General features: G+C 41.4%; 1 protein-coding gene across 6 annotated transcripts in view; it reads left to right on the forward strand.

Annotated features, from left to right (window-relative positions):
* The window catches only part of LOC123507222, a 19,687-nt gene extending 4,973 nt beyond the window's left edge, over positions 1–14,714 (forward strand). The window contains exons 2-7 of one of the 6 annotated variants that reach the window (XM_045259930.1): positions 76–224; positions 8,282–8,392; positions 9,690–9,936; positions 10,292–10,942; positions 11,022–11,515; positions 11,961–14,714. In XM_045259930.1, the coding sequence (XP_045115865.1) occupies positions 10,532–10,942; positions 11,022–11,498 (888 nt within the window). In that variant the 5' untranslated portion in view covers positions 76–224; positions 8,282–8,392; positions 9,690–9,936; positions 10,292–10,531 and the 3' untranslated portion in view covers positions 11,499–11,515; positions 11,961–14,714. Of the gene's footprint in view, positions 1–75; positions 225–8,281; positions 8,393–9,689; positions 9,937–10,291; positions 10,943–11,021; positions 11,516–11,960 lie in introns of those variants that run through there. The other 5 variants (XM_045259929.1, XM_045259931.1, XM_045259934.1 and 2 more) reach the window with 5 other exon arrangements.
* The last annotated feature ends 1,385 nt before the right edge of the window (positions 14,715–16,099 follow it).

Consider the following 16,099-nt stretch of genomic DNA (forward strand, 5'->3'; position numbering starts at 1 on the left):
AGGAAAACAAACCAGCCCCATGTAAATTACCAGTAAAATTTATCAGTTTCTGATTAAATCTATGTATCTCACAAGGTTCGGAAACGCCTAGTCAACCAACACAGCAGATAAAACACATTAAGGAGAGGAAGAGATAACTACAACGTTCATTAGTCGCAGTAAAAATATCCACTTCACCTGGGACGCCCGTCTTCCCCTGTTCAGAATGACAACATCAGCTGCAGGTATTGTGAAGGTTGTTTCATGTTACCAAATATGGGATCTCGTAATTTGAATTGCCTTGTACTTGAATAATAGTGATTTCCAAATACTGTAATAGTCACTTTGGTTCTTAATGATGTTATTGTTATTTTTTACATGATGTATTAATCGGTAAGTAACACTAGAATCTTGAAAAACAAAAAAAAATCTTAATGATTTAGAAAGGAAATGCACTTGAGCATGCTTAGAATGCAGACGACCACCGATAATTTGGAGATCATCCCCAAGCAAGACTGCCTTTGTTCATTTTTTTTTTTTTTTTATGCAGGAGGGGCAACTGGCCAAGTGCAACAAAACATGAAGAAAAAAGGCGAGTTATCCAAAATTCAGGGGCAAATGTCTTGAAACCTCCCTTTCAAAAGAAGTCAAGTCGTAGAAAGATGGAAATACATAAGCAGGCATGGAATTCCAGAGTTTACTAGAGAAAGGTATGAATGATTGAGAGTACTGGTTAACTCATGTGTTAGAGAGTTGGACAGGATAGGGGGTGAGAGGAAGAAGAAAGCCATGTGAAGAGATGCCGCAGGAGAAGTGGAGGCATGCAGTTAGCATTATCAGTAGAGCAGTTAGCATGAAAATAGAGATAAAAGATAACAAGAGATGCAACATTCCGGCGGTGAGACAGAGACTAAAGACAGTCAGTCAGAGGAGAGTTGATAAGAAGAAAAATTTTGATTCCACCCTATCTAACAAAACACTGTGAGTGGAACCCCACCAAACATGCGAAGAGTACTTACTTACTCCATAAAAGGACGAATAAGACCCTTGTACAGAGTTAGCAATTGGAGGGGCGAGAAAACTGGCGGAGACGCCTCAGAACGTCTAACGTCATAGAAGCTGTTATAGCAAGAGATGTGATGAGAAGTTTCCAGTTTAGATTATGAGTAAAGGACAGACTGAGGATCTTCAATGTATAAGATGGGGAAAGCTGAGTGTCAGTGAAGAAGAGGGGATAGTTGTATGGAAGGTTGTGTCGAGTTGATAGATGGAGAAATTGAGTTTTTGAGACATTGAACACTACAAAGTTTTCTCTGCCCAATCAGAAATTTTAGAAAGATCAGAAGTCAGGCGTTCTGTGGCGTCCCTGTGTGATCTGTTGACTTCCTGAAGAGTTGATCATCTCTGAAAAGACGTGGAAAAGTGTAGGGTGGTATCATCAGCGTAGGAGTGGATAGGGCAAGAAGTTTGGTTAAGATCATTATTGAATAATAGAAAGATAGTGGGTGACAGGACATAACCCTGAGGAACATCACTCTTTATAGATCCGTCTACCATGGCTGCAATAGAAAGGAAAGAAAACTTGAGATAAAGTTGCAGAGAGAAGGATAGAAACCGTAGGAGGGCAGTTTTGATTTCAAAGCTTTATGCCAGACTCTATCAAAAGCTTTTGATATGTCTAAAGCTACAGCAAAAGTTTCACCGAAATCTGTAAAAGAGGATGACTAAGACTCAGTAAGGAAAGCCAGAAAATCACCGGTAGAGCGACCATGACGGAAGCCATACTGGCGATCAGAGAGAAAATTGTGAAGTGACAGATATTTGAGAATCTTCCTATTAAGGATAAATTAAAAATCTTTAAGTAAGCAAGAATTTAAAGCTATAGGGCGGTAGTTTGAGGGATTAGAACGGTCACCCTTTTTAGGAACAGGCTGAATGTAGGCAAACTTCCAGCAAGAAGGAAAGGTAGAAGTCGATAGACAAAGTTGAAAGAGTTTGGCCAGGCAAGGTGCAAGCACGGAAGCACAGTTTTGAGAACAATAGGAGGGACCTGATCAGGTCCATAAGCCTTCCGAGGGTTTAAGCCAGCAAGGGCATGGAAAACATCATTACAAAGAATTTTGATTGTAGACATGAAATAGTCAGAGGGAGGAGGAGAGGAGGACAAGCCCAGAATCATCCAAGGTGGAGTTGTTAGCAAAGGTTTGAGAAGAGTTCAGCTTTAGAGACAGAAGAGATGGCAGTGGTGCCATCAGGATGAAATAAAGGAGGAAAGATGAAGAAGTAAAGTTATTTGAGATGTTTTTGGCTAGATGCCAGAAGTCACGAGGAGTTTGAGTTTGAAAGATTTTGACATTTTCTATTTATGAAAGAGTGTTTGGCAAGTTGAAGAACAGACTTGGCATGATTCCGGGCAGAAATATAAAGTGCATGAGATTCAGGAGATGGAAGGCTCAAGTACCTTTTGTGGGCAACCTCTCTATCATGTATAGCACGAGAACAGGCTGTGTTAAACCAAGGTTTAGAAGGTTTAGGTTGAGAAAAGAATGAGGAATGTACGCCTCCATGCCAGACACTATCACCTCTGTTATGCGTTCAGCACACAGAGATGGGTCTCTGACACGGAAACAGTAATCATTCCAGGAAAATCAGCATAATACCTCCTCAGGTCCCCCAACTGGCAGAGGCAAAACGCCAGAGGCACCTTCGCTTTGGGGATCCTGAGGAGGATTGGAGAAATAGGACAAGATACAGAAATGAGATTGTGATCGGAGGAGCCCAACGGAGAAGATAGGGTAACAGCATAAGCAGAAGGATTAGAGGTGAGGAAGAGATCAAGAATGTTGGGCGTATCTCCAAGATGGTCAGGAATACGAGTAGGGTGTTGCACCAGTTGCTCTAGGTCATGGAGGATAGCAAAGTTGAAGGCTAGTTCACCAGGATGGTCAGTGAAGGGAGAGGAAAGCCAAAGCTGGTGGTGAACATTGAAATCTCCAAGGATGGAGATCTCTGAAAGGGTAGAGGGACAGAATGTGCTCCACTTTGGAAGTTAAATAGTCAAAGAATTTACTATAGTCAGAAGAGTTAGGGAGAGATAGACAGCACAGATGAATTTAGTTAGAGAGTGACTGTTGAGTCGGAGCTAGATGGTGGAAAACTTGGAAGATTTAAGAGCGTGGGCACGAGATTAAGTTAAGTCGTTGCGCACATAGACGCAGCATCCAGCTTTGGAACGAAACTAAGGATAGAGAAAGTAGGAGGGAACAGAAAAGGGTTACTGTAATTTGTCTCAAACAGCTGTGTTTCGGTCAGGAAAAGAAGATGAGATTTAGTAAAGGAGAGGTGGTGTTCTACAGATCGAAAATTATATCTAAAACCGCGAATGTTACGGAAGTTAATGAAGAAAAAGTGGAGGGAGGTGTCAAGACATTTTGTGTCGCTATCTGAAGAGCAGTCCGTCCTTGGGAAATTTTTGGTCCCCTCCCCAGAAGGGGATTCCGAGGCTAGATTAGGAGTCGCCATTTTATTTTTTATTTTTATTTTTTATTTAGGATGAAAGAAGTGTGTATAGTAAGGGCATGTAATTTTGTGAGGAGAGTTGTCTTTAGAGGGCAGGCTGTGACTACCCCCTTGAGTTGTGAGACTCAAAGAGAAACGTTCAGCGAGATCACAACTAGCTTTAATGGAAGGGTCACAGCACCCCCTGATCTGATCAAAACCAGAATTGGTCTGGAACAAAACTAGTGTTATTATACCTTGCTGGGAGTAAATTATCGTTTCGGGAGGTGTCTACTACCTCCTCCACTACATACTTTGATTGCCAGTAAGAGGTGTTAGAGGGAGTTAGTGTGGCTTTGGATTAAGGGTGTTTTCATGATTCTGATGATGGCATAGGAAGGATTCTGCACCCGCCATCATTGAGAAAAGCACACATGAGAACAAACCTGATAAAGGTCGTTTCACACTGGAGTTGTTGCACCCGACACACGCAGTACGAAGCTGCGTGGCTTAAAATTGCCTCAGTGTACGAGTATTTACAATAGGAGTGTTCTCACCTGATGCGAAACTTAGGGACACATGCCAGCCACAGCGTACGCACAGATTCCAAGATCGCGGGGAGGCGATTTTTTTGGCCATAGCATCGATGACTCATGCCCCTTGGGACTCGCGCCTTTTGTGTTTTCGTCTCCAGAGGCACCTTTTTTTTTTTTTTTTTTTTTTTTTTATTTATTTATTTATTTATTTATTTATTTATTTATTTATTTTTTTATTATCGCACTGACCTGACTTCTCAACTCTCCCTGACTCACTTACTGTCCTTCACCTTGAACTGATAAATTTCCTTTAGTTGGTGCCTTGCTTCTTAATATCTTGTTCATTGAATGATAGAACTTAAGAGGACTGAGCTGGAGTCAGTCTGAAATACGTACTGTCCAAATTTCCTTAATCCATATCTAGTTCTTGAATAAGATGATATTCACCAAATTCCAGTCGTTTCATTATTTGCTTAATATACTCAATTCTTTTTCCTCTTGTTATTCAAGGTTAAAGATAACATTAATAAGTCCTCCTCATCCACATCAGGGGACCATAGAGTACTGTCTCCCTTCAGTGCAGAAGGAACTGTCAAGTCAGCCAGTCTCCACTAGAGGGAATGTCTCGCCTAGCATCGCACACGGCGTGAACATACCCATAGCAACCAAAGTCACCCCAACTCGTGCGTCGTGTGCCTCGTCTCCGGTGTGAAACAGCCTTAATATCCATGCCGTCTGGAAAGTCTTCATGAGACGCAAAGAAACATTCTAAAACACGACAAAAAAAATATTTTTTGCCATCCAATCTGTGAATTTCTTTCAATAAACCCCATCAGGCAAAAAAATTACAATTAACTCAGCATTGTTAAAACAGGCACGTCTATGTCTTCTTCACACACAGGGTTCATGTGTTGCGATGTCGTAAACCGAGAGACTGGTATAACAATCCATAGAGAGGAATATGCTGGGCAGAACTTAAGGAGTTTAGTTTCTTGTGCAAGTGAATACATCAGCAATGAATCCGACACTTGTCGCTGCTCTTAAGACTCTTCTCAGTAACCCACTGTTCTTTCAAACTGATATTCTGGCTCGCTGTTCCTCTTACTTCTGACTTGCACACTTCATACTGCTCACTTCGAACTTAATACTGTTTCTGCTTAATACTGACTTCTCAATGCTTACTCTCCTGTTATACAATATCTGTTACTTCTGGATAATTCTATTATATTACAGAACCTGCTGAATCATTTTAATCATGTGACATAATAGCCACAGTAGTACTACAATACACAGGGCCGGACTGGGAGACTTCAGGTCAGGAGTCACTCATGTAACCAGGCCACCCTGGCCTTGCCCACACATGCACATTCACACCCACACCTACATGCATGGGCACGCATGCAAACATGCATGTATGCTGGTGTACCAGTCTAGATTTTCCCCCGTCTGAGATTTCCCTCGGGGGGGAATCTGGCCCAGGATAGGTCTCCCCTAGGGGAAATTTTGGCCCAAGATTATTTAAAATTTTTTTTCCATTTATTTATTTATTTTTTTATGTTATGGCCTATAGCGCCTGTAGGCATACTTGAGGAGTATATATGGAGAAGCGCTGTTCAGCTTCCACCCATTAGTGGCGCAGGCAATTTTATTTATAGTGGTACCCATATTAGGGTCCATATCACCACCCAAGCGCATCTTTGGTGTAACCACCAAGAACCTTGCTATCATGGTGACATGTAGGTAACTTTAAACAATTCAACAAATGACATAGCCTCAAAGCGGTATGTGGTGGGATTTGAACCTACGTGTGGGCGTCTGCCCGATCCTACGCTCACCACCTTGTCCACTATGCCACCCTCTCCTGACCAATATTCCCCCAACCGTCCCTATACACAAATCACTTCAGCCTTAACAATTCGTTTATGAGACATGAAACTTTAACATTACAAAAAAAAAGTCAACAACAGGCGATAGGGAAGGCTGCTTCGTTTTGATTGAATTATGGTCTGAAAAACATGATGTTTGTCCTCATTTGAACAATCTTTTTTAGGTAATGACCCAAGGTCATACCAGACTGACATTAGAACTCGTTTCTTTTCTGTTCATGTTTTGTGTATGTTTTGGTTGGAGGATGCAACTGTGTTTACTGAGGGGGAAGACCCTCATCAAGGTAAGAAATCGAGGTAAGCTGAATGCCAGATTACGCCAAGCATAAGGGCAACAGCAGCTGCATTACCTACTGACATTAATTCTAACATAACGCCCGAGGAAACCGGCAAATCAATACAGTGATTCGATCATCACGAGACTAAAGCATTACAAAAAACATATGGATAGAGATTAAACAAGATAACCGCTAAATATTATGGTAAAAGAATTAAAGAACTTGTCATGACGTCCTTGACCTGAGGTAAGAGCGAGGCGTGACCGCGACTGGAACTACTTCCTTTACCACTGTTTTGTGCAATAAAGCACCTCGAACAAGTGACGCTTTCATTGTGACTCATATATGTGCTGGGTGTCCTTCCCTACCTATATTCTTGTCTCCCCCATAGTGCTATATGATCTATGTTGTCCTTGTCACATTTACCTACGTCACAAGCATAACAATACATTACATTACTTGTACTTGGTGACTTGAAAATTTCTATTATGTGAGGGGATGAAATGTTTAAGAGGGAGGATATCTTGTTTGTTTTTCTCCCCTGGGGAAAACAGGCCGGACCGATTTTCGCGGGGGGTGGATTTAACCTAGGCTCCTTTTCCCAGGGGGGAACTACAGTAAGGAGGAAATTTTTCCTGCTACACCGGTACGCACGCACGCACGTACGCCTCCCTTCATATGTGGGGCTGGTTTTGATTGAGACAAACCAGTCGTTTCGCCATTCTCACATGCTATTGGCCTGAGTAGCGTCTGATTGGTTTGGACTGGCTCTCTGACTTAAAAAATAGTCAGAGCGCACCGGCAGCTTGTACAGAGAGAGAGAGAGAGAGAGAGAGAGAGAGAGAGAGAGAGAGAGAGAGAGAGAGGGGGGGGCAGCAGGTCAATTCTAGGTCAGGGCTTCGGGAATACTCCCAGTTCTCTCTATGGCCAGTCTGGGCCTCACAATACACAGTTCAAGGTTAACCCTTAACGGAAAAAAGACTATTAGACTAGGCTCCGTCCATCTGCGGCGAAGAGCAAGTCAGGACCGGCTTTGCCCGTCCCTTTCCCCCCACCCCCGAGGAAACACAACTACTGTCTAGTCTTTCCGAGACTTTCAGGTTCTTCCCGGCATAACAGTAGGCTGTTTCACGCCGGAGACGAGGCACACGACGCACGAGAATCCTGCACGAGTGTCGGGCTAACTTTGGTTGCTATGGGTATGGTCACACCGGGCGCAATGCTAGGCGAGGCATTCCTTGCGGTGGAGGCTGGGTGACTTGACAGTTCCTTGTGCAGCGAAGGAAGACAGTACTCTATGGTCCTTTGACATGGAGGAGGTGGAGGAGGAGGAGTTATTAATGTTATCTTTAGCCTTGAATAATAAAAGGAAGAAGAATTGGGCATATGAAGCAAATATGAAACGACTTGAATGTGGTGAATGTCGTATTCAAGAGCTAGAAATGGATGATGGAAATTTCGACAATATTTCTCTGAAATATGTCCTCTGCCTTGTGACTCGCAAGTCTTCCCAGACCTATACCGAACAGATGCTGGACCAAGATTAACATGTTACACCAGAGGGCTCTCGAAGATCCTCGAGAAGACTGGAGGGGAAGGGGAGGGCAGAGTCGTGTCGCAGCTTGCTTAAGCAGGTGAAGCCAAGTATAGCCTTATTCTGTATGGTTCAATCTTCTATTGTGTATAGTAGTATTATGACCTATGTAATGTGACTGAGATAATTGAAGAGGTTCTGTAATGCAGTAGAATTATCTCTATGTAATATACTGTATAAAAGGATGACTAAGCCAACACATAGTCAGTCATGCGAGAAGCAATAGTCAGGAACGGAAGTCACAACACGAGTCTCAGTAATAGACACAACACAATAGTAGTAAGTAACAGTGAAGTGAGAAGTAAGAAGAGGAACAGTGAGTTAGGAGACAGTTCATAAGAACAGTGATTTAGTGAAAAGATGTGTGATAAATGCAGAATCAGTGTTGGACTTGTTGCTGTTGTATTCACTTTTATTTTATTTTTTATACCACGTGGGCTTTTCACGGGAATTTATTGGCTAAAGGATGTACTTTTTGGGGTGCCTCTTATCTTACAGTTCACCCGCTAGGAAACTGTTGCCCCGAGTGAGGAAGCCCAACCTGCACTCGGACTGTGGACAGGTTTTATGCGCTTGGAGACCCCTCGGACCCCATAGCACGCATGGTTCTACTGTACCACAGTAAGTTCTATTTAGCGTACCCTTCTCCACGGTTTGTTACCAATCTGTAAGTGAGGATACTGCAGTGAGGAATATAGCTCGACCTGCCCAGGGCGGCGTAACACTGGTGTCAGGTCTTGGTGGCGACACAGCACGGTGAAAGAATTAACACTTGCAGTTGGGGCTCCATAACAGTTGGTGTGTGCGAGGAAGACGCACATGTACGTGGCCTGCGTGACAATATAAAAGCGCAGCATTGGACTATACGGCCGTAAGAATTCAGGCTACATTATACGTAATTATATATATTATGCATACATAGAAATTAACACTATCATTTTTGTATAAAAGTAATGCACAGAAAAATGAGTAATATTAGGATACCAACATTTTTGTATAAAATAATGTACAAAATAATATGAGTACCCAATAATAGGATATCAAACGATTATAAATGATAAAATCAAGAAATCACAACACTTTATATTCATTAAAAATGTCCTGGATTATTTTTGACGAAAGATTTTTTGTTCTAAGTCTCAGAAAATGCAAATTGTGTGATCATCAAAATTTTTAAAGGACATAATTCAAAGTAGCTTCTTTTTGGTCACAATAAGCTGTCTATATTAAATAAGCATATCCATATTTATGCATATCCATGTTAAGGTTTTGTATGCATATCTATATAACAACAATATATAAGCTGAGGATATATCAAAGCATAACACTCTTAAAGAATTTACATTTAGAATATAGATAATTTCTTAGATTATACATTATGTCTGTTAAAAAAAAAAAAAATGTGATTTTTCTACTTTAATTTGTTGTCTTTGGCTATTCCTAGAAAACGAAATTTGGAGACCTGTAATGATGTCATTTTTTTTTTTTATTGTTGTTTGCACTGGATTAGTCATGAGGGGACTGAATATCATAAAACAGGGTTTGTCAATATTTATAGTTAATCTGTTGCTCAATCCATTTAGAAACTATTTAATATGGTTGGAACTGTTATATACGCGACATCTGAGTGCAGTAGAGATGCGTGACAAAAACGTTTTAGAAGTCACTTCAAACTGAACTCTGCTTACTTAAAAGGACGGTGACACAATGCTTGTTTTGGTGACTAGAGCATAATTTATTAAAGTGTGACCACACACACACACACACATACACACACACACACACACACACACACACACACACACACACACACACACACACACACACACACACACACACACACACACACACACACACACACACACACACACACACACACACACACACACACACACTTGCTTATGTCCTTCATTCACAGGAGCCTCGGGAGGGTTTCGGGACGCCATGAGCTGTGACGTGTGCACAGAGCTGTATGAACAAAGCATCAGAACACCACTAGTGCTGCCGTGTGGCCACACTTTCTGCCGGCCTTGCCTAACTGACATAAAAAAGAAAGGCAGCTTCCATTGTCCCACCTGCAGGCGGGACACAACAACTTGCAGGTGGTGGCGCTCACTGTCAACTATTCACTGCTCAATATTTTGGCTCTTTGCAACCAGTTTGAGGTGAGTGTTGGGAGAGGACAGGGAGAATGGGAGGGAGGTCAGGCGAGTCTCTTTCAAGAACATTCGTAGATGATTCCATCGGTGGAATGTTAGATTTTCTAGATAACTCTTAAAGTGTTAATTTTGTCATCTGGTTCACTTAATCTTTTATAAAAAAAAAAAACGTAAATAAACATTGATTTTTACATTTGTAGGCTTGCAATTTCTCAAAGATTTTAATTTAACTATTATCAGAATTACAAATAACAAAAGTTTACAAATGTTTACAAAATTAAGAATGTAAGAAATTTACATTTGTGATGGTTTCCATTTAAGACTTATATAGTTTTTTTTTTTTTTTTATTTATCTTTGCAGTATGACAAGTGTGCCACTCATGGAGACGACCTCCGGTACTGGTGTGCCAACTGTGACCAATCGCTGTGCTGCATCTGCCTCTACTCGGGTCACCCTCAGGGCCACACTGTCAAACTGGCACAGACTTTTGTAACGGAAAAAAAACAAAAACTTGAAGAAAGAATTAATGCCGTCTTCAAAAACATAAATGAACATAAAAATGAACTAAAAAAAGGGTTCAATGATGTAGATGCACTGGTGATGCAGCTTTTCCGCAAGAATATCCACTTTCACAACACAGAAATGGCTGTTAAAGACCTGCTTGATGATATTAAGAAGGCAAACGGCATTGCCTCGGTGCTGTCTTATGAGAAGTTAGTGGGAGAGTTTCAGTCTAAGAAAAATTTGGCGGATCCTGGCGAGGAGAAAGCACGAGAGAAAGCTGACCCTTCAGTAGATACTCGAGATAAGGTGAAGAACTTGCCAGCTAAAGACAAGGATGCACTGCTAGTTACAACTAAGGATCTGAAAGAAGCCGCATCTGAGTCAACTGAGGCAGCAAATACAGCAGCAGGAACAGATCCAAATTGGCGTGCAATGATGGACTATTGTGACGGACGCCTACTGCTCCACACCCTGGCGAATCCCACCACCACAAGAATGTCCATGCAGGTGTGTGCAGCGAAACTTTCCTTTATGAGTCTGCTTTTCGTGTCTATTTATAAACAAGTAACAGTATCTCTCCCCACAGATGCCACACGAAGTGTTCCTGGAGTTGGGTGTGGGTGACAAGTGCCTGGGTCGGATCTACATCAGACTGTGGTGCCATCTATGTCGAGCACAGCAGCTCCTGGCACTGTGTATGGGTACTATGGGTCCATCTCTACTGAAAGCTAAGGCCTCAGACAAAATGGGTAATTTGATCGTGTTTCGGTCTGCTGTGGATAGAGACAACAAGTCGGTCTCGCATGCTCTACTGACGGGGTTAGAGTGGGGAGGCCAGCACTCCAAGCCAGAGACTGAGGGTCTTGTTACAGGGATAGTTTCAAATAACTTGGCGTTTGGCATCTGCATCCAAAGACAAACGGGTACGTCCGTGAATGCTGCATTTGGTGTGGTGGTTGCGGGCCATGAAGTGACAAAAGCAGCCTTCCAGCACAACCCAGTCAGTGAGGTCACCATCACTTCCTGTGGTCTCGTGATGCCCGGCTTCTCTCAGGAAGGCTGATTCTACCTTTAGCTGAGGTAACTATTGAGGAAGAGGCAGCAAGATGCTCCCTTGGAAATTCTGAACACAAGAGGAGGAACACACACACACACACACACACACACACACACACACACACACACACACACACACACACACACACACACACACACACACACACACACTTCAAAGTAATCTTAATTGTGGTTTATTGCTTATTTGCTTATGATACAGGAAACGTGCATTTACTGATACCCTATCTAAATAGGATTGATAGTTCACTTTTGTTATATTATGTTGAGATTATTGTTTTTTCTAAATCTAAATTGTTCGTGATAAATGGCAATGGTGTAACTCACAATGCAAAGCCTCTGTCAATTATTTACTATAGACACACGAACATCTATCCGTCTGTCTCTCATCTTCCAATACGCTTCCCAGAGGCAAAGTGAGTATTAATAGAATAATTTCTTCGCCCCTCAGTCTTGGAGAGTCTTATCTGTGACGCATGGAGAGGGAAAAAAATCAATGGTGTGAATGAGAGATACTAAAGAAAAAAAAAGAAAAAAGGTGAGTAAATAAGTAAAACGAAGGATGAAAAAAAAAGACGGACAAGGCAATAAACAAAAGCAAAAGCAGTCACAACACAAAAAGGAAAGGAAGAAAAATTGCAGAGGAAAAAAGGGAGAAGACCTGGATTACGAAGGAAGTAAGAAAAAGTAAGTTAAAGTACTGGGAGATGGGAGGAAAAGAGCCGGAAAGCTTGGAAGGGAGGAACCAGCAGGGGAGAAAGTGATATGCAAAGGAAGAGAGCGAAAGGAAATGAAAGGTAGGAGGGAGACAGTAAAAGGGTTTGTGTTGTAATATGTTGAATGCTACCAGAGAGGGAGAGAGAAAATCGTCACGCCTCATTTTTGGTGAAGATAATTTATGTAGAATGATGTGTGATTTCATACCAATGGATATTGGAAAGAGCATCAATAACTAAAATTTTACTTCATTATTTGTTGTTGCCATGCAATATACGAAAAAAAAGTAATCTTTTTGCCATAATTTCTCCCGGAAACGGCTGCTGTATTTCTTTCAATATTGTAGCTATTTCGCATTAACACCGTTATCAATAAGTCTACATGACATAATTAGGAAACTATAATGTGGTTTGCATAAGTCAAACTATCAGTTCTTTCTTAGTTTTTCCTCTAGTAATGAAAAAGAAAGCTGCAATTTCCAATTGGTTAAAACAGGAGAGGCTAATGTTTTGGGTACAAGTTGCGATCGTAAGCTCCGCCCACCACCTCGTAAGCTCCACCCACTGGCTTCACTTTATTTAGTTTACATTGGGATAGGTGCTTGCCGCCTTTCTCCAATCTCCTTGGTAAGTTCGAATCCCACCACGTGCCGCCTTGAAACTTTGTCAGTTGTCGAGTGGTTTAAAGTTACCAACATGTCACCATGCTACCCAGGTTCTAGGTGGAGGTGTAATTGCCTTACACCAAAGATGCACTTGGGTGGTGATATGGGCCTTAATATGGGTACCACTGTAAATGAAATTGCCTGCGCCACCAATGGGTGGAAGCTGAACAGCGAGCGCTTCCCATACCCTTCAAGTGAACCTACAGGCGCTATAGGTTATAACATTATAATATATATATATATATATATATATATATATATATATATATATATATATATATATATATATGTATGTATGTATGTATGTATGTATGTATGTCTCGCCTATCAACAGACACTAAACTCAAAGTCATCCTTTACTACAAGACCAGAAAAACCGCAAGCCTCATCATGAAGAATAGCTGTCTTCCCCCGACACACTCCCTGCAAGAAGTGAACGTTGTGTACCAATACGCATGCGCTGTTGGTGACTGCAGTCACCTAAATTCGCTTCTGTACCTCGAGGTACTATTTCTGTAACAGGAGGTGGTGGTGATGTGGAAAGATAAGCGAAAGGATGAATGATGTGAAAGTGTTCCTGGGAAAAAAAAAAAAAGAAATGTGATATGCTAAGTGTAAGAACTAGTGAATAGTGATTTCAAAGATGCTGTTAGGTTTTTTGTTTGCTTTTCCTTTCTCCCTGTAACTGGTATAAGAGTAATCAGCAACATCACGATCAAAATAAAGACTTAGCAAAAAGATCAAGATTAGGCAATAGGGTGTGGAAAAGACTGGAGTTAGGTGTACCTAGTAGTGAAAATTAGTAAGTTAATGATAGTGAATAGATCTGAGGATGAAAGCAATGCAGTATGGAGAATTGGAGAAAATATAAGTACTTAGGGATGTGCATAAGTCAAATGGGTGTGAAAAGGCAAAGATGGAAAAGATAGGCTTAATTAGAGAATCAGTGGGTAGGACGATTGGGGAGTACAGCTACTCGTAGAATGAGAGCAAGTAAATAAGATGCGTTGAGAGAGGTATGGAAGAGTGCGGCTGTGTAAAAGCTACACTTTATACGTACAAGGTTAAGTTGGAGAAAATGTAGGATGAAAGAATAGCGAGATAGGTGTATTTGTGGAATGAAAGTGGGAGTAATTGGAGTAAGAGGTGGATGAGAGTGAGAGTTACAAATTATGTGGGATGAGAATGGCTGGGAGGAGTCAAAACGAGCGTGAATGGATCGTGACAAGAGGAGGAAGAGTAAGAACTGAATGGGATGCGAGGAAATGTAAGAAAGAGTAAGATAAACAGGATTGAAGTGGGGTGGGACTGAATATATGGAAGAATGAGATGGAACGAAAGAGTAGTCTAGAATGGTTCAAGGAAAAGGAAGCCCCAATGTACGAAAGGTGATATGATGGTAGTCTGGGTCAAGTTGCCAGATGGCCGTTTTTCGGCTAAATTTGTGAAATTTGTCAAATTGGCGGTGAACGGCGTTGTTTGGCCGTAGAGATCGGGAATTTCTACGGCCATGTCAAGAAGAAACTGATGATGTACTCGCATACTTTACTTACTAAAAACTTCAGTACTACATTTGCTAAGTCATTAATTACGATTTATTTCCTTATTCAAATGTCTTTTGGTGCTATAGGTAGCATAAAACCAAGATGTATTAGACTAAGAGGTGAACGCACTTCGGCATTATTGGAACCGCTGACCCATGTGTATTGTTTACGTCTAGTGTTGTGGTGGTGTGTTTACGTGTGGCAGATTTTATCAGCAATTGTGTACTTTTCATGGGCTTTGTATTACGGTATTAATAGTTAAATGGGTAAAGCAAGAGTGCGCTGTATTTGGATGTACACCTGGTAAGGACAGCAACCTAAGATACCATAAATTCCCATCTAATGATAACCTTGCTAGACAGTGGATCCATAAGTGTTTCCGTTCAGACCATATTAATATTAAGTATGCTGTGGTTTGTGAACGACATTTTAGTTCCGCCCAGACTGAATGAAATCTGAAGTACGAGCTTTTAAATTTGCCAGTTCCACGAACTGTGAGAAATTTAAAACAGGATGCAATTCCTGATCAGAATCTGCCATCACGAGGACACACATGCCAGGGAATGGGCCATCCACCACCATTTAAAGGTAAGAAACTGTATTTTGTAAGTGGTGGTGGTGGTAATACTAGGTTCTAGTAAAGTAAGTGGTGGTGGTTCTAGTCTAATACATCTTGGTTCTAGTGAAGAATGTGGTATGGTAGTGGTTCTAGTAAAGTAAGTGGTATGTGCTATGCTTGTGAAACGATGACAGTAGATGCTGGTGAAGCTAATACTAAGTTGGAGGTGCAAATATTGTAAGTATGTGGTGGTAGTTTAAATTAAAACATATGGTAGAGGTGGTGGCATATCCCCATATTTTTTAGCTAATCACTAAGAAACGTAAAATACAGTTAGTGGCATTATATCTACTAAACTTAGTAACCAAGATGCTAAAAGATAACCTCTCAAATAAAAGAAATATGCGGAACACCTATATTCCACAATTAAAATATGTCCTATATGGTTGGTTGACATGCTGACGTCACGATTCTGGATTTTAAAAGCCTCCCGCACTACGTCAATGATTTCAAAACTGAAGTGCGTTCACCTCTTAGTCTAATACATCTTGCATAAAACCACATTGGGTTGTATATTCGGCATATGACTTTGTTTTACACGTTTTACAATGAATTAAGCGTTTTACTCCATGTAATATTTTTCGTATTTAGCCGATTTTTTTTTTCCGAAATTTGGCAGAAATTGACAAAAATTTGGCCATCAACTCATGTCGAGCATCTGGCAACTCTGGCCTGGGTGGTGATCTTTTCCGAGCTAGGGCACAGTGTATGGATGTGAATGCAGAGAACTATAGTCTCACAATAAAGTGTTCAAGATGAGTGACATCGGGGAGGAAGAGATGGTGGAGCATGTAGTGCAGGAGTGTCAAAGTAGCACTACTTTAGCGTGAGGTCTGCCGCCATATGTGGCCTGCCCAGATGCAGCCTGAGGTCTACCAAGTGACCCGCGTCCCTCCTGACAATCTCTTGGATACAGTTCAAGAAGCAAATTCATGCCATAAATGTGGTTCTGTTATGCAGGTAAAAAGAAAGCATATCAGAGGAGGGGAATTCAAGTCTGTGTTACGTTGCCCTCGAAATGGGTGTCAAACTATACGGTCTGTTCG

Source organism: Portunus trituberculatus, chromosome 21 (genome assembly GCF_017591435.1).
Source record: "Portunus trituberculatus isolate SZX2019 chromosome 21, ASM1759143v1, whole genome shotgun sequence".
Classification (NCBI taxonomy): domain Eukaryota; kingdom Metazoa; phylum Arthropoda; class Malacostraca; order Decapoda; family Portunidae; genus Portunus; species Portunus trituberculatus.